The sequence below is a fragment of the Oncorhynchus tshawytscha genome, linkage group LG27 (assembly GCF_018296145.1).
Source record: "Oncorhynchus tshawytscha isolate Ot180627B linkage group LG27, Otsh_v2.0, whole genome shotgun sequence".
Taxonomy (NCBI): Eukaryota; Metazoa; Chordata; class Actinopteri; order Salmoniformes; family Salmonidae; genus Oncorhynchus; species Oncorhynchus tshawytscha.
Window position 1 is genome coordinate 11,534,443 of NC_056455.1, and position 27,479 is coordinate 11,561,921.

At 41.0% G+C, this 27,479-nt stretch overlaps 2 protein-coding genes across 7 annotated transcripts; one reads left to right on the forward strand and one right to left on the reverse strand.

The window, feature by feature from the left end:
• The first annotated feature begins 474 nt into the window (after positions 1–474).
• On the forward strand, positions 475–17,310 carry unkl (unk like zinc finger). Of its 5 annotated transcripts, none has more exons than XM_024390275.2 (16): positions 475–577; positions 1,397–1,606; positions 4,391–4,567; positions 5,479–5,645; positions 6,325–6,460; positions 6,547–6,664; positions 6,794–6,878; positions 6,974–7,134; positions 7,562–7,750; positions 8,312–8,365; positions 9,021–9,198; positions 9,306–9,395; positions 9,496–9,717; positions 9,879–10,072; positions 10,191–10,448; positions 17,173–17,310. In XM_024390275.2, the coding sequence occupies exons 1-16, from the start codon at positions 513–515 to the stop codon at positions 17,215–17,217; spliced, it is 2,349 nt and encodes a 782-aa protein (XP_024246043.1). In that variant the 5' UTR covers positions 475–512; the 3' UTR covers positions 17,218–17,310. The 5 variants fall into 5 exon arrangements, with proteins under 5 accessions (XP_024246043.1, XP_024246041.1, XP_042162996.1 ...); XM_024390273.2 differs by lacking the exon at positions 17,173–17,310 and adding an exon at positions 10,621–15,369; XM_042307062.1 differs by lacking the exon at positions 17,173–17,310 and adding an exon at positions 10,621–15,369 and having other exon boundaries at positions 5,482–5,645.
• LOC112226061 (dynein axonemal assembly factor 8) lies at positions 15,485–27,356 on the reverse strand. Of its 2 annotated transcripts, none has more exons than XM_024390272.2 (30): positions 26,855–27,356; positions 26,577–26,681; positions 26,044–26,490; positions 25,815–25,917; positions 23,880–24,039; positions 23,554–23,796; positions 23,119–23,400; positions 22,712–22,853; positions 22,371–22,565; positions 22,100–22,252; positions 21,750–21,944; positions 21,530–21,643; positions 21,263–21,407; positions 20,662–20,956; positions 20,211–20,290; positions 19,911–20,065; positions 19,651–19,777; positions 18,887–19,018; positions 18,633–18,797; positions 18,156–18,458; positions 17,995–18,051; positions 17,876–17,914; positions 17,524–17,693; positions 17,223–17,418; positions 16,958–17,052; positions 16,721–16,835; positions 16,294–16,502; positions 16,107–16,192; positions 15,925–15,994; positions 15,485–15,743 (listed from the first exon to the last, which is right to left on the reverse strand). In XM_024390272.2, the coding sequence occupies exons 1-30, from the start codon at positions 26,969–26,971 to the stop codon at positions 15,663–15,665; spliced, it is 4,776 nt and encodes a 1,591-aa protein (XP_024246040.1). In that variant the 5' UTR covers positions 26,972–27,356; the 3' UTR covers positions 15,485–15,662. The 2 variants fall into 2 exon arrangements, with proteins under 2 accessions (XP_024246040.1, XP_024246039.1); XM_024390271.2 differs by having other exon boundaries at positions 16,294–16,505.
• Positions 27,357–27,479: the final 123 nt, after the last annotated feature.

A 27,479-nucleotide genomic window follows, 5' to 3' on the forward strand; every position in this document is an offset into this window, starting at 1 on the left:
TGCTGATGATTTTGCTCAGCATATTTTTGATGTGATTCGAGGATGTGTACAGTGCGCTTTGCTTGTTATGTAACTTTGTACTATTGATTTTATTACAGATCCACAAGCACTTTTTGAATGCACAAATACACTTTCCAAAGTTGTAAATGTTAGGGATTTCTGAATATTTGCATGCAAATATTTCTATATTTGTTCAAATTGTAGTTTTATTTGTAAACTGTATTGAATATATTTACAAATCATATTTATTTTTGATTTATGGTGAATATCTGTGAAATATTTATACATATTCACGATTATGGTTTAATTTGTGAAATATATGATTTACATATTTCCGGACTATAGTTTTATTTGAATATATGCACACATCAAAGTTTTATTTGTGAGTTATGTTGAATATACGCACGGATCGTGGTAGACACATTTACAGAATAAAGAAAAATCTGTCTTCGTACGCTAATGGAACGAAACGGGACAGTTCGCGCAGGCGCGTTTCATTGTTTTGACTGAAAATGCCGTCGGTTTCGAAAACGGCGGCGAACGCTTCTCCTCAAACCGAGAAACCAACCCACTATACGTAAGTAAAGCAAACGTTAAATGGACAAAGACGTTTTCGTTAAAATACCGTGCTGCTTTTATGTACAGAATATTGTTTTATAGTTGGACTGCTTGATATTCCTTCACTCGTAGTGCAGTAAAACATGGTGCTTTTCCTTTTGTAAATTCTTCCCAATGCACGCAGTTAGCCTGGCGCTAACTTGCTAGCTACATATTCAAATTGATACAGTAACTGAATTTTAACAAATACATGTGTATAATTGTAGTGTGTGACCATGAAAATGTTCCACATAAAAAATAGGCGTAACATTAAAAAGCGGAATTCGCAGGAACTTGGTTGGTGGTTAACGTTAGCTAGCCAGTCAACGTGCTAGCGTGGACTGGGTAACGTTAGCGAAGTTGAATGGTTTGCCAGCCAGCAGTGGTATCCTTTTCCTCTTTCCACCTCGGCCTTATTTGCTGCCTGTCTACGCATATGTTTTGACGTACGTTCTGGTTGTTTGATAGAAGGCAACGTCGAATATCTTGCGTGGATTGTATGTGAATGGTCAAAGTAGATAGCTACTAGCTATCACTACCAAGTAGTTCTAGCAGTTCGATTGATTGTAAAATTCAGCTACATAGCTAGCTAGTGTCAATCAAATATTAATTGTAGATGTTGTAAACGTGTATCTCCTTACCTTTAGCATATATAGTGTTTACATTTCAAATAGCGAAGCTGTAACATTTCTATCAATGTTAATGCGATATTTCCCCTGAGCTTTGGACTCAATACTTTTTTTATGCGATGTCTGGTGGTGTCTGTCATTAACACTGCCTTTGTCTTTCCATTTTGCAGATATTTGAAGGAGTTTAGGACCGAACAGTGCCCTCTCTTCCTGCAGCACAAGTGCACACAACATAGACCCTTTACATGTTTTCATTGGCATTTCCTCAACCAGAGGCGAAGACGACCGATTAGAAGAAGAGATGGAACTTTTAACTATAGCCCTGACGTTTATTGCACAAAATATGACGAGACTACGGGCATTTGCCCAGATGGAGAAGAGTAAGTGTGAAGCTTAATTTTTCCCCTGTGAATTATTATGTTCTGGTTAGATTGTTGATACTGTATCATGCTTATCAATATTGTTTTGTGGCTGTTGTTCATTCCGGTTGAGAATTCACTCAATGTGTGCAGGTTGCCAATTTAGTGAGTACACTTATAACGGTGTTGCTAATATTTTATGGATGCTGCATTGTTTCAGTAGGAAGTCAGATTCATGCGAATTCCTGAAGTGAAATATCGTTATTGCACAGAATTCAGCTCGCACCACGAGCTTGGTGATGACCTAGCTTGCACATGGTGTTGTTGACTTGTCTATTGTTCGAGCTAATGTCGATCCGCATGGCCTCCTATGGCCCCGGAGTGGGACGACAGACGTTCTCAATAATGCGGAACCAACTGGATGATTTAACCACATTCATTGTCATTTCATGGATGTTTTTTGTAATTCTCGCTGGACACGTCTGTTTTGAGCTGCAGAGTGGGGTTGAGCTTCTTCCTCCAGTTTGCGAGGAAACGATGAACACACCCCCTGTTTTCTTGCTCGTGATTGAACCGCCTTTGCACATAGCCTTCACCCATTGGTCGAGCAACCAATGTTTATTGTTCCTGGGTCCGTTGAAAATGAGGTCGCTTTGAACGAGTTCCTGCATTGTCTTTGTATCCTTAATGTTGTCACAAGTAGTTATACATGGACGTGTCTGGTTTTTACCACTTGTTCTGTATCATCATGTTAATTGAAACCTAAGTAGAAGAGGGATTTCCTAATTCAATTATCTGCTCAGCTTGCCGCATAACTACTCTTTTGTGATAATTAATAGAGATGTACTGAGGGGTAGAAATGGAGTATGTAAGTCTTTTATGTATTCTTGCTCTATTGTTTTAATGGCTACTGCAGCATTTTTAGGCCCAACCCTCAAAGCATCAGCTATTTTCACTTTTGTAACAAAATCAGAGGAATGTATTTTGAATGATTGAGGTATGCCACTTCAGCTCATTCTTAGAACTGTAGTTTTCACTACTGGTGTGATATCAATCTACTGAAAATGAAAATAACAAAGAATAGGCCTAAATGAGCCTACACATTTGTCAAGACACAACCATGATAATGATAGCATGTACAAATGGTAATAGATGTAGCCTAAAATATAATATAGCAAGTCACGTTGTGCGGATACAGTTGTCACTTGAGGTTACATATGAGAAGGCTTGTGGTGGTGCGGATAGACACCAAAGGAAGGATGAATAAATTCATACATTAGCAGTTCATCTGCATCTACCTAAAATAAAAGCTACACCATTCAGTTCCCAGGTGTAACAAAGTCACAGGGTTATTGTAAAAAAAAAAACAGAATGCTACCCTGTAGTGAAGGGGGAACTTACATATCAGGATATTATTTGACGATAAGTCGTATTCACAATATCATAATATTATTTCTGCTTTAGTTGAGGATACCTGCACCAAAACTCCAGTATTTTTCCTTCATAGAAAACAAGCTATTGTCTTTTTCAGTAGGGAGCCAATCGCAATACATATCGTATTGGCACCTAAGTATTGTGAAGTCCCAGGCATTTCCCAGGACTACTAACCTGTCCTGAGTAATATTACAAAATGCCCATACTTGGCCTACTGGAACAGACGTACTTGTTAGTATACTTACTGGCAGCGCTATCAGTTAAAGTAAAAATATGGAAATGTTAATATTGTATGTGTTGGTTGGGGATTTTTACAAGTCTCCCTACAAAATTAACAGAATTAAAGGTTCACTGAAAGGAAGCAGGCTATACAGCTAATAACCTAGACTATTTAATAAGACAGGATAGATGTTCTAGATTATATCTTGAGAAAGATGCTGTTCAACACTAAGAAGAACAGCTCTGAAACATGATATTCAAGCCACTCCTATAATTTGGGCTTATTTGTGTCAGAGCACCATAAAGAAATTGAGTAACTTGAAACGTCTCACTCACTAGTTCAATGACAATCCTCAATGGCACATGTCTGGTTAAAGTGCTTTGGTCAGATCCACAGTTTAGTGATATGTAGAGGTAGCGACTAGATGCAATGTTAATAGTATTTGTGGCAAATATGTAGCATACTGAATACTTTTTTATAGAGGGGTTGGTTAATCATTGAGGTTGAGTTCCAGTTTACTACAGTAAGTAAACAATGTTCCTCAATTCAACCAGCTGTCATATTGAAAGTTCTATACCATTTTTGAACTCTGCCTGAGAGCGAGCACTTTTGCACTCTCTATTCCTCATTCTACCAGTGGCTGCTCTCTTCTCGTGACATCACATACGTTGCCATGGTTACTGTTGCTGAGTCAGAAGCTTTTGCTGTATTTGAGAAATTGATTGGTTATCTAGCATTTTCAATGTGAATTTGAGCACATTAATAGCGATGTTGCTATTATTTCTGTTAAATTCCTCACCATACATCAAAGCCTGTGAGAGCTCTGTATCTATAAAAGGCGTTGCATTCCTCTGACTCTCACTGTGGGCATTGGCTACATTTTTGTTGGTCTAATGTGCATATTAAGCATCAAGATGAACGGTTGCCACTAATACAGGGAGGAAGACAGATGTAACTCATTCCTTTAGCCTCGGTCTGTTTCCTTTCAATTAAAATCTGTGGACTGACTTCTTAGGATAAGCACAGCATAGAATTCTAGAAACATAGGATAGACCGATTTTTATGCAGATTGTATCTCTGTCATGTCAAATCCTGATCATTTTAATGAGGAAGCCTGCATTTGTCTAATCATCGTTTCCTTTCCTGTCTAGCTGTCCTTACTTGCACCGGACCACTGGTGACACAGAGCGGAAGTACCATCTTCGCTATTACAAGACTGGTACCTGTATCCATGAAACTGATGCCCGCGGGCACTGCGTGAAGAACGGCCTACACTGCGCCTTTGCCCATGGCCCACATGATCTCCGCCCCCCGGTCTACGATATCAGGTGATCTATCATGCCTTTAGTAACCACTCTGTTCTCAGGGTGTCATACCATCAACAAACATGTGAATAGGCTTGTTAAGCCAGTTAGCTGAGTACACAACGATAAATATTGCAAGGTCTAACCATGCACTGACAAAATGTACCAACTGATTCCATTCGTAAATCATAGTTTTAATGAAATTCTAAAATTTACCCGTAGACCATATTTTTGAAGCTGGCTGTCAACCCCATCTCTACCATTGTTAGTGTTACTTTGATTCGACATGTTAGGTCTAGCTGTCTCTGCAGAAGTGAGTCTGTATCCACTCCAGTACATGCCCATACGTGGAAGTGGGAGAATGAAGCGTGTTAGTCTATTTTCTTAGGTCAATTATTCTCCCTGATGCCTCTCGAACTGGCCGGGGCTAAGAGCAGATGAAAGCACAATTTTTCTCTTCATAGACATCATTCATAGTGTACTTATTGCCAGGGTTGATGTTGGTTTTGTTGAGTACCAATACTGTGCAAACAATGAAAGTGTTAAATGATGGTGATTTCTTTAATGGGATGAAAGATTAAGTGGTATATTTGAAGTAATAACCCCACATAGCTCAGAGATGGATACAAAAACTAGGCCCATATCTGTAATGCAAGCAATGGACTTAAGTTTAACAATAACATACATTTGCCCCTTTACTATGAACCATGTGTTCACATTTTAAATTCCTGTCACTAGAAAATAGCAATACCCTGTCGAACGTTCCATGAATGACGTCACATTAAGGAATGGGAGCTTGAAATAATTCAACAAAAACAACAATTAAATGCGGTATCAGCGTTGCCTAGCAACTGAGCAGAACAAGTCTGTAAGAGCAAGGCATTGCCTGAATATTCTACATTTTGTCTCTTCCTCTTTTTCTTTGTTTTGTGTAGTAGCTCTCTCACTGATCTTCTTCATGTGCACAGAGAGATCCAGGCACAGGAAGCCCTCCAGAATGGCCAGTTGGGATCTGGAGAAGGTATCCCTGATCTACAGCCTGGTGTACTGGCCAGCCAAGCCATGATAGAGAAGACTCTTACAGAGGACCCCCGGTGGCAGGGTGAGCAGCAGACACATTGATTCTGGTGTCGGTGTCACCCAGTGCCACATCATTTTTCTATTGATTGGATTTCCTTGACTTGTTGTTATATTTTGGCATTAGGTCAATAACAGAATGTCTTACAATGAGTATGTTTATATACACATTAATAAATCAATATAAAACTGATTATGGCAGAAGGCAGAATATGGCATTAGTCATATTAACACCTTACTCTGCTTATCTTAATTGGTGTAAGATCATAATGGTTGTAAGCATACGCCGATTAAAACATCTGGTTTTCGGGACAATCTTTCTCATTATTAGGGCATCAGAGTTCAGAGGTGTGCATGAGCTTCCTATTGTGCGAGTGAAGTGAGTTTGGAAAAACTGAAGTATGCATATTAGAAATAGTTTTCACATATGAACTTTGTCTAAGAATCAAAATGTTTTTGCAAAAATAACATGGTCGCTGTGGTTTATTTTCATTAGTGTATTATTATTATAATGTATTTTTTTATGCATTCATCAAAGTCACGTCAGGTAGCCTGATTTCAGATGGCCATGTAAACAGGATTATTAGGGGACTCGTTCTTGAAAAGCATGTAAAAGTTTGAAGTCAAATGATTATATTAATCTGACTATCCACAATAATAATTTTGTGTGTATACAACAAACTCATTGTGTGCTTTCCTTCCAGACACCAATTTTGTTTTAGCGAACTACAAAACAGAGCAGTGCACCAAGCCTCCACGACTATGCAGACAGGGCTATGCCTGCCCTCACTACCACAATAGTAGAGACAGAAGACGAAATCCACGCAAGTTCAAATACAGGTAGGCGATTAGGACTGTCAAACGACAGAGTATGCCTTTTGACAACTGTGTAATATGTAGTTAACCCTTTTTAAATGATGTGTCAGGTCAACTCCGTGTCCCAATGTGAAACATGGGGATGAGTGGGGAGAGCCATCGAAGTGTGACAGCGGAGACAGCTGTCAATACTGTCACTCACGCACTGAACAGCAGTTCCACCCAGAGGTAAGTGGGACATTGGAGACTTTATAAACGCTTAGCACATTTCGTCTCTTGCAATGGGGAATCTGTCAAACCTTAATTTGGGAAAATGCCACACAGTTATGAGCAGAGAACCTGTCTTTCTCACTTCAGATCTACAAATCCACCAAATGCAATGACATGAGACAAACTGGTTATTGTCCTAGAGGGCCGTTCTGTGCGTTTGCGCATGTAGAAAGTAAGTGAAGCGCCTCAAAATAAGTCACCGCTGTCTTGCTTGTTGGCAACCTTTCAAAGATAAAACATCCTGTCTGTGATTGTGTACTTTTTCAGGAATTCCCTCCACGGAAGAGACCATGAACTCGTTGCTAACAGCGATGCAGTCGGGCTCCCAGGCCAAGCTGGGCTCTCAGCAGTATTCAGAGTGTCCGGTCAGCGAGTGGGGCAGCAGTACACACTCCATCAGCAGCATCAACAATGGCCAAGTGGGGAATGTATGTGATCTGATTACTACTCCCTCTATGCTTCTCTCCACTGTCTTTTACAAAGGCATCTCAGTTTGTATGAAAAACATGCTGTCTATAGATTAGACCCTGAATAGATATTTAAACTGTTACCTTTCCTTATGTCACACCTTTGTTTTGTATATTCTTGTAATTTTCTGTTCTTGCCTTCTATTTAACTAGTTTGTAACATTTTGTTTCTGGTAGTACTAGTGCACCAAGAAACATACAGTGTAATTCAAATTAATATAGGATTCACCAGAAACCAAACCTTAACAATTCAGTGTCATTTTCTCTCTCTCTGAATCCAATATTCCATCTAAACATCTTCAGTTATCATCTGGCCTCGTTAGGAAAGCTGGGCTTGTTTGGCTGGCTCTAAAACCCTATTAAGTCCATGTGTACTTCTCTCCCTCAGGTTTCGTATTCTAATAGTCCGACTGTAACGCCAAGCTCAGGAAGCAACAGTTCATTGTCCCCAATCGGACCCATCGGCAGGTCCAAATGCTTAACTAATGGTAGCTTATGTTCAGAGTCCACCACGTCAAGTGTGTCATCTCTGACGTCTAACTATCCCAAAGCGCCGGGCTTTGAACGCGAGGATCAGGTACTACAATAAGACTGCTCTCTCTCTTTCCCAGTCCTTATGGGAAGACCCCTGTACTCAGCTTAGTGTAGGGCCTGACCCACTGCTATAAACACATTGGTCATAGTTTCCATTCTTTTGATTCAGAATTTTGATTTATTTCCATATTAAATTATTTGTCAGTCACTTTTTTTTATGTTATGTCATTTTCTTTAAATTTGTGATGACTTGGTGAATACTGAAATTAACAACCAAGGCAAAATAAATAGTTTACCCGTTCCAGGTCAAATTCGGTGTTGTGCTTAACATTTTATGAACGTAGATTAGACATTTTGTTTGGATATGGAACTTGTGTTCATGTTATCTATTAGTTATAAAATAAATGTCTGCTTATTTAGTCTTAGACTGTCTTAATGGGTTGTGGTGATAACATTAGGCAATTTCTCTCTTTTGATAGGGCTGCAGATGACTGATTTTATTAACTGAATTTTCTTCACTTTTAAGAAACATGTTGGCTTTCGAAGACCCAGCCAATTGCTGGGTTTAAGTGTTGGGTCATGTGAATGTGCTGTCTGTTTTCAGATAAAGAACTATAAGGGACATAGTGATCAAAAGATGATGGACCAAGACAAGCAGGTGAATAACTAAAGCGTTTGCCACTGCCTTTGTATTCCTAGAAGCTAGTTTCCCCCTAATATTAATTTACCACCGGTCCAAAAAACATGATTTTATAAGGAATCATTTTAAGTGTAAACTTAAATGACTAAAACCAGATATAAAGTATGTAGAAAAGATAATGGAGCTATATATATATTTTTTAAACAAGTTCATCTTTGAGAACTACCAATCACCAAAATAAAAACTTTACAGTCAGGAAGAATCTAAAATTCCAAAAATGTCATGGGACCCCCATTGATATGTTAATGTTTGAGTCCCTGATAGCATAAGCCATGGCAAAATGTGTAGAATTGCAGGAACTTAGATTTAAAACTGCAATTTTGCCGCCTCTGCTGAAAAATATCTGCTAGTGATATGTAGAACAATTCATATTTAAAGGTATTCATGTAGAGGCAAAAGGGTTTTGCTGTTATAATTTCAAAGTCATTGGGACCCGTCCAATCGACTTAATAAAAACAGCCTATTCATGATCTCCCATCTAAAGCATATGACCAGGCACGGTATCTGTGGCTTGTCTTACTTCTTAACCAAGCACCAATGTAGTAAAGCTAAGTATTGCTCAAATTGACACTATTAATGAAACAATGCCTTACTATGTATGCCTCTTTTACAGATACACAATAGTGTATTCTCTGGGACGAACCCTCTGGCATCCAGCATAACCTCCAGTATAGAATCTAGCCTGGCCTCCAGTATTGGATCAGATAGTTCCTCACCCACCACCTTATCAACAATGAATGCAAAAGCAACCCCATTCTATCCTGGGAGCAATACTGTGGAGTCAGTTATAGGTAAGTGTACTTGTATTGTACAAACTTGTTTGAGGGTTGAATGTGCCTCTTCATACAAGGAATACTTTTTGTTCTAGAAAAATAAAAAGACTTGCCTTTTCTTTCAGGTTCTGCTCTTGACCTGAATTTTTGTGACATCAATGTTGCCTCTCTTGATAAAGAGTTTGAGGAGCAAGAAAACAACAGTCTTGGTTTAAGTAAGCAAACCTGGTTTGAAACATTGAACACAATTAACTTAACAGTGTGTTCTACATTTTTAAATTGCGAAATTGATTTACACTTCCTGTTTCCCTCTAGGTCAAAGGATGCTGGGAGGATCCGCTCCGGTCAACATTCCTGGCTCCCTTGCACGGTCTTCTTCATTGAATTCCAACTCCTCGCTCTCTGCATCCCCTCTGAGCTCCCTCTCCCAGTGCCTCTTGTCAGGAATGGCTCCACAGCAGACTCAGCCTCAGGGCCTGCTAACCAAACCTGAGCATGGCCTTCTGGGAACACCTACCTCCTCTCAGAACTCTCTGGGTAAGTTAACAATAGAATATTTACTAGCAATCTTGACAAACATGCAAGAGTAAGCATTATTCTTTTACCTTTGAGGCATCATCAACCATTCATAAATACATCTCTATTGTTTTTTTTGTTGTGCTTTGACATGAAACAATTGTCCTGATCCCACCATGTAGGTTTGAATGGGGGAGCTAGCAGCATATGGGACTTTGTGAGTGGCAACTTCTCTCCCAGCCCATCACCAGTGTTTAGCAGCCTGGGCTCCACCACTGTGAGCAGCAGCGCTGACCTGAACCGGCTCTTCAGGGAGCTGGACGAGGCAAATAGGAAGATCAAGCAATGGGAAGACGCCTGGCACCAGGTCAAGCAGGTCAGACACAAGTCCCATGCAAGAACTATGACATGAACTAAAGGCACTGCCTCAGTAAGCAATACATCCTGACCCATGTTAAACCAATTTATATATTTGACATGTCTGTCTGTTCCAGGCATGTGAGGCCTGGCAGAAAGATTCCCATGATGCAAAAGAACAAGCAAAGTTGGCCGAGGTGGAGCGGCAGCTGGCAGAGCAGAAGCGAGAGGACACGGAGCGCAAGCTGAAGGAGCTCCAGGGGGACTTTGACGTGCTCTGTCGCTCCCCTGGCACACCCCTGCTTAGAAGCTATGGAGACCTGGACCAGCTCCCTCTACCAAAGCTCCACTCCATCCAGAGCCAGCTGCGCACTGACCTAGACCTTATAGACGGGGTAAGAAAGGCCAGATACTAAACACATTCTTATTTATAGTGATCAGGATATACATTATGGCAGACTATTTAGCCTAGTGAAGCATATTTCTTTTAAGATCTTGCTTGGAATCATTGTATTGTTATTTTGTTGCGAGTAGTTTCTGATACAACCTCTTCTCTTCCCAACACAGGTAATATATCAGCTTCAGTCAAAGAAATGTATAGTTTGCCAAACGCATGATCGTTGCATAGTCCTGCAGCCTTGCCAACATTATGTACTTTGTAAGAACTGTGCACCTAGTAAATCAGAATGTCCATACTGTAAGACAAAAATATTGAAGTGGTGATGTACAATTATTCAAGGTACTACTTAAGGAATTTGCCCTTTGAAGAACTACTAATACATATAGTATGCTTACATTTTCTAAATAGAATTGTGTTTCAGTATTCATATAGTAATTCAATTAATAGTTTAATTTGAACTACATAAATGGTGTTAAATGTAGTATGTTATTTTGTATTGTAATGGATCACTTACATTTTCCAAAAAGTTTGGGCATCCATAGTTCAAGTAGGCCTAATTTGACTTTCACTGAAACACATCAGTCAAACATTATTATTAGTATTGCAACCATCTTTGTGAAGATTGATTTCTCTTAAAGCACTTTGTTGACCTGGGAATTTGTTAAAGGGTATTTTAGAAATTAGCTTTGAGCTGTTTTTGTTTCTTAGATTGACATATTATTTGTCTTAATATGCTAATGTATCCTGCTTTTGTGTGTACTGTGAAACATACTAGAATGTTTCCTATTGTTAAATCATGGTATAGTTCTATATATCTTGTTAGTTTTCATAGAAAAGTGCTAAACTATAGTTTCTACTTTTCATTCTTTAATTTACACATTTCCATCAAAAGTACACATGTTTGAATGCATTTTAGGCATAACCAGCAGCAGTAATGTCTAAGGCACATTTATGTTAAAGCAGTTAGGAAATCAAATGTCTTTTTAATGATTTACTGAATTGTTCATTATGTAGTTGTTAGGAGCATGTCTTGATGTACATAAGTCTGACATGGTGAATTTGATCGGATTCCTACTAGCTCTCAAACATGTCTAGAACATATCTGATACTTGGCCTCTATTCTAGTCTCAAGTGCCTTGCCTTAGATGATAACCATGAGCATCGATGCTTAGAGGATTGTTGTAAAAGCAGACAGGTAGTCAAAGCTTCTGCACACATTTCTGCATCATATGTATATGCCATAGTGTATTGCCCAATCCTATGTCAAATTATTTCCTCAGATTATAGTTGTATGAAGATACACATCTTGTCAGTGCCTGTGTCCTGACTTCACGCTTACAAACAATATATTTTCCTTGTCTAAACAGGCAATGGTGCTTTTTTTGGTGTGGCTTTAATTTAAATCTTTGATTTAGTGGTTGGGAGTATGCAAGCAAGGAAACAACTCTGGTCTTGTTTGTAAACAAGATTAAAAACAGGCTCTGCTATACATTTTAGACTGGTGTTTGTAAGATGCATCAATGGTGTTGAACCTGTAAGTTGTGTTTTCAAATACGACAGTGTAATGTGCTTAGCTAGGTTAATCTAATTGAAATGACCTTCTACTGTGTTCAAAATATGTATTTTTCTTCGCTCTATATCTTGGTCCTTTTAATATTTACAGCAATTAGTGTGTTCTGTAGAAAACCATATTCCCAGGTACATGATTTGTAACTTAGTTATAAAAATTGAGAAATAAAATTGTTTACATTTACATGGATAGTAATTCAGAAACTCAGAAAAACAAAACTTGTGTTTATCCTAAAATAAAAAAGATAGTGTTCCCTCATGTTATCATGTTAAAATGGCAGGCGAAACAATTTTATTGCATGTCTTATACGCGTCATACGTTAACCAGCTACAAATCTAGATCACTGCCAGATATATTTGTATTGTGAGTCTAGCATACTGTAGAGTCGATCACTTCACTTTTGCAAGCTTTGCCGCTGCTGAGAGAAAGATGTATACATGTAGTTGTAATGCATTTACATTCTTGAGTGTTATTGTACATACACAGTTCAGATTTCAGACATCAGAAGCCTAAATTGTCACACGTTAAGCAGTAACATGTTTTACTTAATATATATCAAAATGGTATCAACAATTGTTACCTAACATTCAGAGACCTGTCATAGAGTCTAACATTTGGTATACCAGGTTTAACTTCTATAATGTTATAGTTCAAGTAAAGTACCACTTAAACAAAGACTCGTTTGATTAAATTGTTTTGTTTTTTAATTATTTTTTTAGTCAGTCACACGTTCGGGGACTTTTGAATCTTCGAAAACATTGTTACAGGCCAATCAATGTACTGCTGTAGAATGTCTCAATTCTTAAATTGGTTGTTGAAGAATCCTAATAAAGCTACAGTAAATGCTCACCCCAACTTTTAATATACCACAGGTTTTTATTTTTCCTGTGATGAAAACTAAGTTAATGTGGACTTGACTCAAATGAACCAAAGTGGTGTTGTAGTTCTTTGTAGTTACATTTAAAAATATGTATTGAAATGTACAATTATAACATTTTCTTCAATGGTTCAATGACAGAAAGAACTATGCCAACTGCTTTTGCTGACAATAGCAATGGACTTGAAGCCCATTTGTAGTTTTACCAAAGATCTTTATTGCTATTGTTTCCTTTTTTATAACTTAATTTCAGTAATCTAAGCAAATCGTTAACCTGATTTGAAACAAACCAAACCTAACACCTTATGTAGATTGGTGTGCATTTACAGAAACTAATGACATCCTTTTTTTGTAAAACAAATGACTGGTTAGCAGCATACACAATTCTAGTTGTCTACAAGTTAGTGACGTGTTAATATTCTTAAGTGGCCATATAGACGAGTACCAGTGGAGGCTGCTGAGGGGAGGACGGCTCATAATAATGTCTGGAACGGTGCGAATGGTATTTGATACCATTCCGTTCCAGCCAATACCACGAGCCCGTCCTCCCCAATTAAGGTGCCACCAACCTCCTGTGATGAGTACTATTTTGAAGTATGTTGTTCACTTTACAGCTAAAATCTCTGAATCAGTTTTAAATATTGATGGTTGTGAATTACTTGTATGCTGTCAGGAGTAGAGTACACTTTGACTGTAATGTGCTTTTTTTCATTTGACTGGTGTTTTCTTCACATTTTAATTCACAATTTACTGCAGTCATTGGAAAGATGGCGATAGTGTATCATTTGTTTATTGGTTAGATATGAGTGAGTCATTGACGGGTGAAATGACAGAACTTGATTTATTTAAACCAGCATCAATGGCAGATACAGACGTGAGTAAGTTTAAGGAGCAACTCTTATCACTCATTTGTTCTTGGTCCTTCACCCCTCTTCAATGTGGCATACTAAGTATACATCTCCCTTTTACACTGAATAAAACTTAAGATCATATTTTATAAATATGGCTCTAAATCATTCAATGTTATGGCCATATTAAACTAATGTTCTTTTTACAATGGACCAATTTAGTTTTTTTTAAATAAATCGGTGCCTTATGTTAAAATGTCACATTTTAACTGGAATTTGAAGAGTATTGCTCTTAATGAGGGGTGACTTACAGTAAAACGGAAAAATAATCCAAATTCTAGTGCCTTTAGATAATTGCATGTACCATAATCTCCCCAATTAAAATCTGTGGTGGATTCCACTCAGATGATTAGCTTTTTCGATATTATCACTTAATGATTTGAGTGGTAAAATTAGCTTTGTCGCTCGGAAAAGTTAAGAATTCTATGTGAAGAGCTAGCATTCGTAAGTGATCAGAGAAGGGCCGTTTTGAACCAGACTGCATGTTTCGTAAGGGAGGCTTAGGGCAACCTTAGAATGATGAATACTGCTTCTTCGTCTCAGTCTGTATTTGCCATATCACTCTTCATAACAAGCCACTATACCTACCACCAATAAATACTGGACTCAACTTTATTGGCACAAGAAAAAACAGACAATTACTGTTAAAGAAAAGCACCAAGTACGACTCTGTTTTGTAAATTAAATGTTATTGAGATGTAACAATGCTCTGCAGTGGATTAGCATAATCTATTTTGCATTCTTGTAAAGTGTTTGTTTCTTTGTTTTATTAAATATTGTGATCATGGAACCTGAAGATTTTATGCAATCTTGCACATACATAAATGTATGACGCTGTTCCAATTTAGTATGGAGAGACAAAATGCATATTGCAGCATAGAACTTTTGTAAAACATTTAATTGTTCCCAATAGTTAATTTCAAAATGTTCATTTAACATAGAAACCCTGAAATATTGAATGTACCGTTCTAAATTAGATATTTAATAGGTCACTGGAATAATATGGAGAGCAGTTCATCCATTAGCTATGATGTAGCATCTAGTTTTGTGAATTGCTATACAATGAAATAAATGTAAGACTTAAACACATGCCGATTTCCGGTCTCTGTATTTATCAGTGTAGTGATTAAGGGGAGGGGGGAATACATTTTATTTTCTCAGGGTTTTGGTGGACTGTAGGATAAAAGGTTCTTAAATTGTGAACTGTAGTTCGTAGATGTATTTGCGCTGATGTCGATGGAAGTAGACATTTGTATTACGAATGAGAAACATGTCCCTTATTTTGTTACAATAAAGTATGGACAAATAGGACATTGTATATTGAATTAGTATTCAACTACCCCATAGAAATTATCAATGGGAGTTCCCCTGTGTTAAAGTTGATCCTCTTTATGGCATCAAAGAAAGGCTGGATTTGGCATTTTACTCAATTAAGTAGGAGCTATTGAATCTTTTGCTTGTAGAGTATCATTAACTTGTTCAATTGTACTGCAACATTATGCAATGGTTTACAGAATTCACAATTTGTATCTTGGGAATTAAAACCATTTTTGATCTTAAATGTGTTGAGTATTTGTTTCATGGATTTAAAACAAGGTAGTAATGAAAGTATGTACTTCTAGATCACTAAACTCCCAACGATTAATTCCCCTTGACAAGTATAGTCTTGCAATAACTGAAACATGAACCAGCATTTATTTTAACATGAAAATACCATCGTTTTTACTTTTTAGGAGGGGGTTACATAAGGTTTTTTACCACAACCAATTAAATAAATATTTTCTTTATACAGTATTGGTACAGAATTCCAGAAAATAGGTTGGCCCTCTTGGTAATGCTCTATAGCATTAAGGTTCACTCAGATTGCTGTGGTACAATGGCATGATGACTATCAGGAGACAGGACATCAAATAGATAACACAGAAGCTGCAATGCCTAGAGCCAAAACAGACAAGAGATGTTCTCAGACATGCTTGTTATCAATGGTGATTTCTTCAGACATTCATTCACAATCTGTTTTATCGAGGTCAGTTGATCCTGTTAACTAAACATAAGGGTCCATTTTGCCATTATTTGGTACTACAACACAATGTTTCCGCAGTTAGAACAAGCTTACTTTTTTTTCAGTGCTGGGATATATCAGCATTTTCCCCACTTTGGCAAGGTTAGACCTCTCTCTGTAAATACTATAGTAAAAAAGAAACCATAGCATATTAATCTATGCATTCCATTATGATGCAAAGAAGAAAATGCAAAACACTTAACTGGTACATGTTTTTGAGTAGCCCATTTCCTTACCTTTCAAGCATGGAGTCAAAGCAGGTCACAGCATTATCCTTCTGGAGAACAACGATAAGACAAGGGCCCTCGGGTAGAGCACAAATCTAGAGAGGAGATAGTGAATGCCACAAGCAGAGTGTTACAGTGAGTGACCACTGCATGCTGCTATTGCGCAACTCCTACATGGCAGATACCCACTCCTCACCTTCCCATCCCTCTCAGAGGGTAGCATCAGTGTCTCAGCTATGTGACATCTCTGGGTCTCGTCCAGGACAGTCATCCTCCCGGCCACCAGGTGGCAGCCTGTCCTCAGCAGCTGCTCAAGCAGGTCCAGGTGGATGGGGGCTGGGCCCAGTACACTGGTGGGCAGCAGCAGGCAGGTGGTTTGGCAGAGAGCACTGCGGACCAAGAGCCCTGCTGCCACCCACACACAAACAGCCACGTTTACAAAGTTCAACTGCTGTTGATACCGCATCAACTAAACACAACAATTGCCCCAGACCAATCATAGGCAACGTCCCAATAAAAAGTCAATGATTAAGGGACCTGTTTTGTATCCACATAAAAGTAGTAAATAAGCGATTCAACAACAAAGACACAGCTAGGCTAAAACATTCAAAACTAGACCTCACCTCCATTCAGTCCAGATGCCATAAGGTGTGATAAAGATGGCTTGTTCGCAGCAGCAAGAGTGTGGCTCTGTTCACGAGCCAGACAAGCCAAATGGTCTGAGTGTACACTGGGTATCTGTGATACAGAACAGTGAGTGACAGACACAAAATGTGTTCTTTATTTAAACACAGGGCATATGAGACGGCTATACATCTTGGAATAGTACATCATGTCTATTGTAGCACTGTGTGATGTACCTGCTCCTGTCTCATGGTGTTGGTCTCTGTGCAGCATAGGCCCTGAGGGAACAGCCTCTTTACATCCTGAACAGCTCTCTGATAGCTCCTCGATCCTACAACATAGTATTATATCATTCATCATGAGCTACTAACATTACATCTGAAACATTAAAGCCTTGTTCCAAAGCCAGTCTCAGCCACTCTGTAACTGATTGATCTATGTTGTCTGGCAGGGCCTGGAAGGTGGCCCAGTATGGTGCGTGGGCGAAGGCCACTGACTGACCATAGATGCCGCTGTGTAGCTGGTCCGAACTGTAATCGGCCCTCCAGAGGAATTGGTCCTGAGCGCGGGCCTGGGCAGGGTCCTCAGGTCCCAGCACGTCCAGTAGCCTCTTCACAGCATTCTCTCTCTGCAGGCACAGAGCCAGGGAAGGCCCAGAGCTCAAGTACTGGACATGGGCTTCTACAGCAGAGGGGTCCTAGAGGAAAACACAAGAGGAAAACTGAGCTGAGCCAATGCATTTAAAACAATGTAACAATCTGTCCACTGGCCTGGTTTAGGTAGGTAGGAATATGTGAGTTGCCTGATGCTCTGCAGCAGACGCCAGTGACACAGCTGTGCTATTGTCCAGAACCAGCACATGCAGGCCCACCACAGTGAAGCCACTCCGCTGGACTTTGCTGAGGATTTTCCCCAGAGCATGGCTCCACACTCCAGGCTTGAACAGACACAGTGTGACCAGCGGCTGGGGGCCTGATGGAAACAGACAAGAGTGGCAAACAGGGTGCTTACACATTTTCAACTTTTGTACATATTTGTAACCATTGTTGAAGTAATCGACTTTGCAAGTAACCAATGTTTAATAAAATATCCTACATTACATCATGCTATTTAAAGGTCAAAGTTCATCCAAATAAACCTGTTTCCAAACTCACCCTGCACCATGCAGTTAAACAATGACTCACACTGGGAACCTGTAAGAAACATTAAACAAGTCAGAAGGGAGGCGGGTGAGAGAGTCGTTTGAATGTGCTGATGACCCGGTGACACATACCAGCTACATTAATGCGAGGTGGGGGTAGGAACTTCAGTAATGGGCGCACACTGTGATCTGAAGATGAGAGAAAATCCACATAGCTATCCTTGACATGTTTGCCCCAGATATAGGGTACAGTGAAATAGTACCTAGCTTGCACTGACTAGTTTTTTTTTTACCAGGGATCATGTCTCCCAGGGAGAAGAAGAGGGACGCTTGTCTGAAGGCCAGTTCAGGAGTGGGAGACAACAGTATGTTCAGGTTCCCGGGGTAGTCCTGTGGCAGGAGCCGCCGTAGGGTGGCGAAGGCATCTACCCTCCTCAGAGCACACACCAGGGCAGGGGAGGAGGCCAGGCCCACCAGGCTGCTCTGCCACAGCCGGTCTCCTACCTCATAGGGGCTCACCTCCCGCGCCTGCTGCCGGGACAATGTGGGCAGCCACTTCAGGGCCAGCAGCTCGAATCCATCCTCCACGACATCGCCTGACGGAGAAACAGGGTAGAAAGGAGAGAAACGTAGGTCAAGGTTAGGTAGGTAAAGAGTTCAGTGCTACAGCTGAATTGCAAGTACAATATTGGTATTATGAATAATATTATGCATTTTAAATATATTTCATTACATGGGCTGTGTTGTGGGAATGGTTAATGGTAAAGTACCTGTTGTGTCCCCTGTCCAGAGCCTGTGTAGCAGGCTCAGGCCCTGACTGATGTCCCTTCCAGCCAGCGTAAGCACCACCACCTGCTCCAGCTCTGGGTTGGATGGACACCTGTGATTGGACAGCACCACATTGCAGGGGTTGGGTACGGCCCACATTCGCCCACCTGAGAACCAAGCATGAACATAAACTCAATTAGACCAGGAAGCCAGGGAGGGGGTCATCATTGACAGACTGTGTTAACTCTTTCCTTACCAAAGCTATGGAGCAGGCTCTCTCTGTAGGGCAACATGTGAAAGCAGCTGCTCGGGTCCAGCTTTCCTTCATCTGACAGTCTGATGTGGATACATCCCAACAACCTCTGTGTCTCCAACTCTTTCATAAGGGCTGACAAAAAGAGGAATCAGTGTCAATAAACTGAACATTGATGTCACGAGCTCAAATGCCTCTACAGTACCTATCAGCATCAAATGGGATACATGTTCTTTATACACTGACTGTACAAAACATTAGGAACACCTGCTCTTTCCATGACTGTGACCAGGTGAATCTAGGTGAAAGCTATGATCTCTTATTGATGTCACCTGTTGAATCTACTTCAATCAGTGTAGATGAAGGTGTATGTGTACTATTCAGAGGGTGAATGGGCAAGGCAAAAGATTTAAGTTCCTTTGAACAGGGGACGGTAGTAGGTGCCAGGCTTGAGTGTGTCAAGAACTGCAATGCTGCTGCGTTTTTCAAGCTCAACAGTTTCCCGTGTATATCAATGGTCCACCACCCAAAGGACGTCCAGCCAACTTGACAAAACTGTGGGAAGCATTGGCGTAAACATTGGCCAGCATCCCTGTGGAACACTTTCAATACCTTGTAGTCCATGCGCCAACGAATTAAGGCTGTTCTGAGGGCAAAAGGGCGTGCAACTCAATACTAGGAAGGTGTTCCTAATGTTTTGTGCACTCAGTGTACTTTTGAGGTGATAGAAGGAGAGATATTAGGTATTACAGGGTTAGGTGCTATACCTGCAGGCAGGCTGGCACAGTGACGCAGGCCACTCTCTCTCCTCAGAAGTAAGACCAGGCAGTGGGAAGACAGCTCAACCTTCTTCTCATCCACAGTAACAGTGGGCGGACTGTAGAACACTGACACCTTGTCAAAGAGAAAGACAAGTTTTTAAGGGCATAGTCAACATTGATCTTACCAGCTTCTCTCAGGAACTTTGCTGTCATTTCAGTGTGGTGTGACTGATCTGGAGACAGTGTGGTGGAGGTGGGGTCATTACCTGCTGACTGGTGAGTCCCAGTGCCTGGGTTCGTTTGGTGGGGAGCTGCAGCCTCTGGACCCCCCTCAGACTGAACCCTCTGCCCTCACACACAGACAGAACCCGGCTGTAGCAGCACGGCGCCACCGCTGGAGACACTATCAAGAACACGTCCACTATGAGGTGGGAAGGGAAGAGTCAGATCCACAGTAAGACATTTTGAAACTTCCAACTACTGTACTTGGGATCGAGACTAGAGTAAAGCATTAAGCCATAACTCTAACATTGTTGACCTCAAGTGTGTACTTGTTTCTGAGTTACCTTTAACAGTAGCACACAGGGTGGTAGAGAACCTGGAGAAATACAAGGGGCTGCTTCCCTCTCCATCACTAGGGGCAGAGCTGAGAGTGTTGGAAGAAAATCACGTTTTTTTGTGAAATACTTTGACTACTGTTTGTGTTGTGTATGTTATATATATATATATTGCCCAAGAAGATGAAAACAAATGTATAAATCAATGTTTACTGAGTAAACCTTCAGCCTCTTGACCTTCCATCTACTCATGATGATGATTAATGATGTTGTTGTTTTTTAAATTGCTTGTTTTTGTTGTTGTTTTTGCTTCACAACGCTTTGAGATTCTTTATGTAAGGTATAGCACTATAAAAGTTCAATAAATTGTTATTAGTAGTAGTACTATGTTTGTTTTTCTACTTGTAATGTTTGAGTGATGGTTGTGAGACATCAGGATGGCTCTGGACTACAAACACACCTGTCAGTTGGAGCCTGGTCAGGGTTCTGGGAATTATTCCCTGGAACTCTCCCTGCGAACCACGTGACCAGTTCCCTGTGCACACTGCTGGCCAGGCGAGGGGAGTAGAAGAGGGGCAAGTTCTTGCTGCTGTAGTGCAGGGCGTTGATGGATGCCGGGTCTGTCTTCCTAGCCAGCAGGGGGTCTGAAGGGCCTGTTACATCCTGCCACACAGTGCAGGCGTGAGGCCCTCGGACAGCCAGGGCAAGGACGGGCTCATCGGCCCCATCATCTCCCTGCCCGTAGGATACCCTGCCTGAATCAGAGACATACTTACTATAACTTACTGAATCATTCCAGTCTAGGCCACTGAAGATCTGCAGACTAGGGGCAGCAGCGTAGCCTAGTGGTTAGAGCGTTGGACTAGTAACCAGAAGGTTGCAAGTTCAAACCCCCGAGCTGACAAGGTACAAATCTTTCGTTCTGCCCCTGAACAGGCAGTTAACCCACTGTTCCTAGTGAAAATAAGAATTTGTTCTTAACTGACTTGCCTAGTTAAATAAAGGTAAAATAAAACTAGATAAGAATAGAATAGAAGTTTATTAGTTAATAGACATTTTACCGGCGCTGTTGGTCAGAAGGCCAGGAGGAGGGTAAAGGAGGCGGAGGCCACACACATCCAGGCCTGAGCTGTGGAGAAGCTGGAGGGTGTGGTGAACCACCAGGGGATGCAGGAACAAAGACGTGTATCCCAGAGCAACAGCTATCTGTGAGGAGAAGAAGAAAAAAACTGTATGGTTGATTTCCTCATCCCATGACCATGGGGTATTAACCCTGAGGTTAGACGATACCAAGGAGTTTTGGAACAGCTGAGACGAGATGTTCTTACCTCTGTGTGTAGCTGCTGAGTGCACATGGTCTCAGGCCTCTGACAGCTGAGCTCCTGAGTCTCCACAGTCTGCCAGTAGAAGCCTGGGTTCAGACCGAAGGTCCTCTTCACAGCCTGAGACACAGGGCAAATTATACAGCACATTACAGGGAACACATCCACATCATCAAGTCAATCTCAGATTCTAAGCATTCACCTGTACCTACTACCTACTACCTACCATTTTGTCTGAGTTGACAGAGATAAAACTGTCCAGGCAGGAGGCAGGTATGTGGACGGTTGGGGGATAGGCCTCTTGGTCTAATAGGCTCCTGAGCTGCGGCAGCCAATGGGAGATGGCTCTGAGGGAGGTCTGAGAGAGGAACCTGCAGACACGCTGCTGGAACACACTATGACCCTTATCCACACCCCGTTTCTATAAAGAAGAAAAAGGAAAATCACTTAACTGCAGAAAAGGTGGTGTAGGATCAGAGGAAATGTTTGGGTGCATTCACATAGAATTGGGTATTAGAATACTACTATTAATAATAATAAGTAATTTAAAAGGATCTCTATGTTCATTCCTCTCACCCGGGGTTTTCGGACAAGTTGTAGGCTCTCTCCGTGGGACACAGCACAGATGTGTAGAGCCAGTCCATCCTCTGTCCACAGCTGCTGTAGGCCGGCCACCCAGAAAGGTACAGCAGCCCTGTCATCATCCCCTTGAGGGTCTGGTGCTCCAACCTACAACACACAAGTTAGAGGCCTCAGTAAGACATGGACTCCATCTCAAACAGAGTAAAAATAATCAGATGATCTCAGTTGAATGACGTTGTCAAGGACTAGTCAAATAAATATTCACCAAAGACAGAAACCAAGCAACCAGAGCATTGTATATATGGGATTTGGTTGTGGCTGACTCCACTGTTGGTGCTTTCCAATGATGACTGCTGCTGGCTACCAGGCCGGGACTGGAGAGGCATACAGTCAGCAGCAAGCACTCCTTATCCTCCATATCAGCAGGCAGAGTATTAACTGATTGTAGGTGAGAGGCCTCCTGGGAAAAAAAGAACGAAAAAGATTATATATGTAGGGGTAACGGTCAATTTATCAAATGGCACTGAGGGAATGACAATGACAAAGAAGACTGAGTGGAGAGCTATTGAATTGTGAGCACTGATTCTCTGTTCCAGATGAACTTACAGTGTCATAAAGAACATCAGTCTTCTCAGCGGCAGGCTCCCTGTCTCCAGCAGACCTTGTTGGTCTAAAGCTTTCCAGCTGTTTCTGGAGCTGTTGCTGGCGCTGTGCTCTCTGTTTCTGTTGCTCTCTCTGCTCTCGGTCACTGACAGGTCACAAAACAGGTGTTCAGCCACCAGTGGAGGCTGCTGAGGGGAGGACGGCTCATAATAATGGCTGGAACGGAGCGATTTGAATGGCATCAAACCATGTGTTTGATGTACCTTATTTGATACTATTCCACTCCAGCCTTTAGCACGAGCCCGTCCTCCCAAATGAAGGTGCCACCAACCTCCTGTGTGAGCCACTGTGACTAAGATTCAAGATACAGTATATGAGACAAAGTCTCCTAAAATGAATATCGTATCTACCTTTGTTTCTTCGGCTGCCCGGTAGTAGCACTCTGCTGAAAAGCAGGTGTTCTCTCAACTGGCGGCCTGTTTTGGTCACGCTTCATTGTGGTTTGGTTGTCCACCTCTGGAAGCAGAGATGTTATCTCATTTTTAGCCTCAGGCAGCTTGTCCTTCAAGGACACTCTTCTGGGGGTTCTGCATGTAGAATCTGCTGGAACTGGATCTTTCCTGTCCGGCTCTCTCCTGTTTCTGTTCGCCTCGCGTAACATTCTGAGTAACAGGCTCTTTCCAGTTACTTCCCTGGGAGAAAAAATAATAATAATTGACTCAGGAAGGAGTAAAACTGAATTCATAATTCACAGATACAGAGCCATTATAGTACTGTATATTTACAAACCTATGTAATAATGTTTAGACCTTTACAATGGGTCAGTTATTCAAGGCAATATTTACTCTTTTCCATTCAGTAAACCAGACCATATATTATTGTCTGTTTTCTTATCAGATTGGTTTTCGTCATGTAGGTTGGGGTTGGTCAGCTTCATGGATTGTGATGAAGTGCTGTTACATGGTCTGGTTGTGTTTGTGGGAGGCTCAGGGTTACGTAAATCAATATAAACGGTGGGCGCTTCCTGGCGGCTTGGCTGCAACTCAAATGCCATCCTTTTGAAAGACTTTCTCCATCCACCATTTTGTCTGCAGTAAACAAAATGTTCATGTTAATTAATTACATTATTCATAATCATGTGAAACCCACACAACTTGATCATATATTTTACCTGTAATTGGTAGGATGTTGGACAGGTGCTTTCTGAGGCACACCAGAAGTTTTATCTGCCGCAGTTTCTCTTTTCTCTTCAGCATCTCCACATGACGGTGTCCTACAGAAAGCAGACAGCCTCTCCAATATAGTATCCTGTGACCTTACATTGTCTCCATCTGTGACCAAATTGAGAATGAATTGATTACATCATTATGATAATAGCATTGAATGTGAATGACATGCTAGGTGCACACTGGTTACTCTAGATCTACTAGTTGTTCAGCAGTAGCTATACAGTTGAAGTCGGAAGTTTACATACACCTTAGCCAAATACATTTAAATTCAGTTTTTCCCAATTCCTGACAATTAATCCTAGTAAAAGTTCCCTGTCTTAGATCAGTTAGGATCACCACTTTATTTAAAAATGTGAAATGTCAGAATAATAGTAGAGAGTGATTTATTTCAGCTTTTATTTCTTTCATCACATACCCAGTGGGTCAGAACTTAACATACACTCAATTAGTACTTGGTAGCATTCACTTTAAATTGTTTAACTTGGATCAAACGTTTTGGGTAGCCTTCCATAAGCTTCCCACAATAAGTTGGGTGAATTTTGGCCCCTTCCTCCTGACAGAGCTGGTGTAACTGAGTCAGGTTTGTAGGCCTCCTTGCTCACACACACTTTTTCAGGTCTGCCCACACATTTTCTATAGGAGTGAGGTTAGGGCTTTGTGATGGCTACTCCAATACCTTGACTTTGTTGTCCTTAAGCCATTTTGCCACAACTTTGTAAGTATGCTTGGCGTCATTGTCCATTTGGAAGACCCATTTGCGAGCAAGCTTTAACTTCCTGACTGATGTCTTGAGATGTTGCTTCAATATATCCACATCATTTTCCATCCTCATGATGCCATCTATTTTGTGAAGTGCAACAGGCCCTCCTGTAGCAAAGCACCCCCACAACATGGTGCTTCACGGTTGGGATGGTGTTCTTCGGCTTGCAAGCCTTCCACTTTTCCCTCCAAACATAACGATGGTCATTATGGCCAAACAGTTCTATTTTTGTTTCATCAGACCAGCGGACATTCCTCCAAAAAGTACGATCTTTGTCCCCATGTTCAGTTGCAAACCGTAGTCTGGCTTTTTTTTATGGCGGTTTGGGAGCAGTGGCTTCTTCTTTGCTGAGCAGCCTTTCAGGTTATGTCGATATAGGACTCGTTTTACTGTGGATATAGATACTTTTATACCTGTTTCCTCCAGCATCTTCACAAGGTCCTTTGCTGTTGTCCTGGGATTGATTTGCACTTTTCGCACCAAAGTATGTTCATCTCTAGGAGACAGAACGCGTCTCCTTCCTGAGCGGTATGACGGCTGCGTGGTCCCATGGTGTTTATACTTGTGTACTATTGTTGGTACAGATGAACATGGTACCTTTGCATTTGGAAATTGCTCCAAAGGATGAACCAGACTTGTGGAGGTCTGCAATTTCTTTTCTGAGGTTATGGCTGATTTCTTTTGATTTTCCCATGATCTCAAGCAAAGAGGTACTGAGTTTCAAGGTTGGCCTTGAAATACATCCACAGGTACACCTCCAATTGACTCAAATGATGTCAATTAGCCTATCAGAAGCTTCTAAAGCCATGACATCATTTTCTGGAATTTTCCAAGCTGTTTAAATGCACAGTCAACTTAGTGTATTTTAACTTCTGACCCACTGGAATTGTGATACAATGAATTATAAGTAAAATAATCTGTCTGTAAACAATTGTTGTAAAAATTACTTGTGTCATGCACAAAGTAGATGTCCTAACCGACTTGCCAAAACTATAGTTTGTTAACAAGAAATTTGTGGAGTGGTTGACAAATGAGTTTTAATGACTCCTACCTAAGTGTATGTAAACTTCCAACTTCAACTGTGTCAGTGATACCTTAGAGTTACCCTATTGTCTACCTGGTTGTATTTCCATAGGTTCGTCAGACACACTGCCTCCTAAAAAGAGTCTATCTGTTTGAAGAGTCAGAAGAATCTGGTCCAGATCCCAGTGCTCCAGTGGCTGGTAAAAACACAAAGGTACTGATTTGTAGGACATAACACTTCATCAGTATCTATCTAATGGTCAACAAATACATTAGTTATTATGTAGTACCTTCTCAATTGATAACAGGAAACTTAAACTCACCTCAAAAGACAAAACAGTTTGACTATTTTGTAGTGGCTTTTTCATAGAGCCATTTGGTTCATTTCTCGGTGTCTTTCTCAAAGCATTGAGTGACTCCAATGTGTTTTCTTCACAAGCTGTGTTGTGTGAAGTGTGTGGCGATGTGGACTCAGTTGTTTTTTGTCTGTTTAGTGTGCCATGGCCGTGGTGCGCTGAGGTGTCCCCTTTCATCTCCACAGGAACGTTGCTGCGTGGATGGTCTCCTGCCCAAGCTGCATTTCTAATAGAGTCATGGCTGCATATCTCATTTACCTTATTACCTATGGGACTGGGCTCCTGGTGTGTGCCCTGCTGGGCTAAATCAGTAGCTTGATAAACTCCATGGGGTTCAGTTGTAGGCTCTCTATGAGGGCAAATGGTCTCCTCTGTCAAACACAGTTGTGGCTGTGCCATAGATATTAGAAGCTCCTGTTTGGGATACACACAGTAACCTTGTCAAGGACTCGTCACCAATTGGCGTAAACTTGCTCGGCTAGCTAGCTATTTCACGTTACCTCTATTTCAGAGTCCTCCAATGACAGACACTCTAGGCACTCTGTGTGTTTAGGAAGAAGGGCTACTGGTCGCCGAAAGATGGAAATGTCTTCTTCATTTTCAGACTGGAGAGTAAGATTAGACAAATTTCAGCTAACGTTTGATACATTTGGCAACAATTGGCAAACACAATTCAAACTCTTGTGGAACAGCAAGTAAGTAGCAAAACTCATACAAATTAAGGGTTTTTCATAGGGCTAGCTAGCTAACGTTAGCTAAGTACGGTAATCAAACTCACCGATGAAGAATCCGAATCAATGGACGGAATATGGGGTTTGAAGCTGTCAAAAAGAGCATTCCAACGCTTTGAAGGATCTGTGTCCATATTGACATAAACTAATGTTTCTATAATCATCAAGATATACCACTCTTATGTGAAAGCAGTAGCAGTCAGCTCCACTAAGTTAGCTCAAGTTAAATAGCTGCTAACAACAACTAGCAAACGGTTGGTTACCATAACAACTGAACTACGAGAGCGAGGAGCGCATATAAATTATGGAGGAGCACGTGTTGCAGTGCAGAAGAGATGTGGCCTGGGGAAAGATGGTCAACATGAACATGTCAACATCTGTGATGCGACTGCGAGTTAAGTACTGTATGAACCGTTCAAGTTCTGCGGTCTATGAATCCTGCAGTCAAAGCTGTATTGGAAATGTGCTGCTGTAAAATTGCTCCTGCCCACTTCTTCAAAATGAAAACGTTATAGTGTCGTTATATGTAGGCCCTGAAGGTTTACTTCTCCCTCTGCTTAGAGTTCTGGACCATTATGGTACAGGAGGAAGTGTTTGCCTTGTGTACACACATGGTCCATCTGGCCCCTCAATAGCTGGGCCTCTGCACCTTTAATTGGTAAAGGCTGCTAT